Here is a 1341-nt window from a genome sequence, read left to right on the forward strand (position 1 = left end):
TCAAGACTAAATAATAAATTTAAAACATTCTGAATTGACTAACATATTATAATATATCTGTCGGGGTTGTCTGGTCTTAGGCGATTTCTCAAGCCTGATATCCACTTTACAGAAGGCCCACGACAAGGCGTATTCATTATAAGTTAGGATCGGCCGTGCCAGAGGATGAGCCCTGAACACTGACGAAGGTACAGGAGGTCTAGGTGAGAGAGTCTGAGGTAGAGTAACAGTTCTAGTTACCGAGATGAAGCGGACGGACTAGAACTGTCAAGATAGGAACCAGCTTCCTAGTTGCCGAGATGAAGCGGACGGAACAGTAAGCTGATAAGGCTAGGTGCAGCTCTAGTTGCCGAGATGAAGCGGACGGACTAGAGCCGGGGAGAGACCGGAAATTACACTGGTTGCCGAGATGAAGCGGACGGACCAGTGTAACCGTTAAGGATTAGGTTACAATCTTAGTTGCCGAGATGAAGCGGACGGATTAAGATTGCTGGAGAGAAGGAAAGGAGATAGGCCATCGTCTTAGGTGGTCGTATAGAAAAACATCTTTTGCGAGGATAGATTGGCAATGAACTTCTCTATCTCAAGCAGTGTATACGCCACCTGCGCCATGACTAGACCCAGGAAAGGGTATGGATCTAAGATCGAATTAAGGAGTTTTAGAGTCCCTTATTTATAAGCCTAGTCAATGTGGCTGTGACCGAGAAGCGGTCGGTATATGTCTGCTTGAGATAGGTTCGTGCAATGCATTGTTATTATTTATTATTCATTGTACAGATATTGCTAAGTATTATGTACAGAAATTATTAATATATAAAAATGACAATGTGTTTTTTACAAAATGAAGTGATTTATAAATTTGAGAGCTTCGGTGAGGCTCGAGGTGGAGCACTCTGGTGAGTTGTGGTCCAACCATTTGCTCCCTCTCGCTACATATCAATCTTACTTTTGTTGGAGTGTATCACCATTTTATGTATAACCAAAACTATTCTAAATTAATCAATATCGATTTATATTACTTATTTTATTTACATTATTATTGGAATATGTAAGGATAACAGTGAATACAAAATTTTCAAGCTTAAACGAGCTGCTTCCTTAGTTGATGACGTAGGATTTTGCCAACAGGACTCTTTGGGAGGCTGTCCACAAAGAAAATACCACCTCTTAGCTTCTTCTCATCTATGACATTATCTGAAACCATAAAAAAAATTGTTAACTTATTTTTACTCTGTATTGTACTATTTTATATCATTATTAACTCCGTAAATTTTTACCTCCTACATATTTTCTCATCACCCGTTTCTTACTAATAGATTAATCCAAGTAAACCACAATGGT

At 39.2% G+C, this 1341-nt stretch overlaps 1 protein-coding gene across 1 annotated transcript in view; it reads right to left on the reverse strand.

The window, feature by feature from the left end:
* Nucleotides 1-1009: 1009 nt before the first annotated feature.
* The window catches only part of LOC106690612 (uncharacterized), a 27508-nt gene continuing 27176 nt past the window's right edge, over nucleotides 1010-1341 (reverse strand). The window contains exon 7 of the mRNA XM_067050865.1: nucleotides 1010-1194. Coding sequence (XP_066906966.1) covers nucleotides 1082-1194 — 113 coding nt within the window. The 3' untranslated portion in view covers nucleotides 1010-1081. The remainder of the gene's footprint in view (nucleotides 1195-1341) is intronic.

The sequence above is a fragment of the Halyomorpha halys genome, unplaced genomic scaffold (assembly GCF_000696795.3).
Source record: "Halyomorpha halys isolate HHAL.00 unplaced genomic scaffold, Hhal_1.1 Scaffold1774.1, whole genome shotgun sequence".
Taxonomy (NCBI): Eukaryota; Metazoa; Arthropoda; class Insecta; order Hemiptera; family Pentatomidae; genus Halyomorpha; species Halyomorpha halys.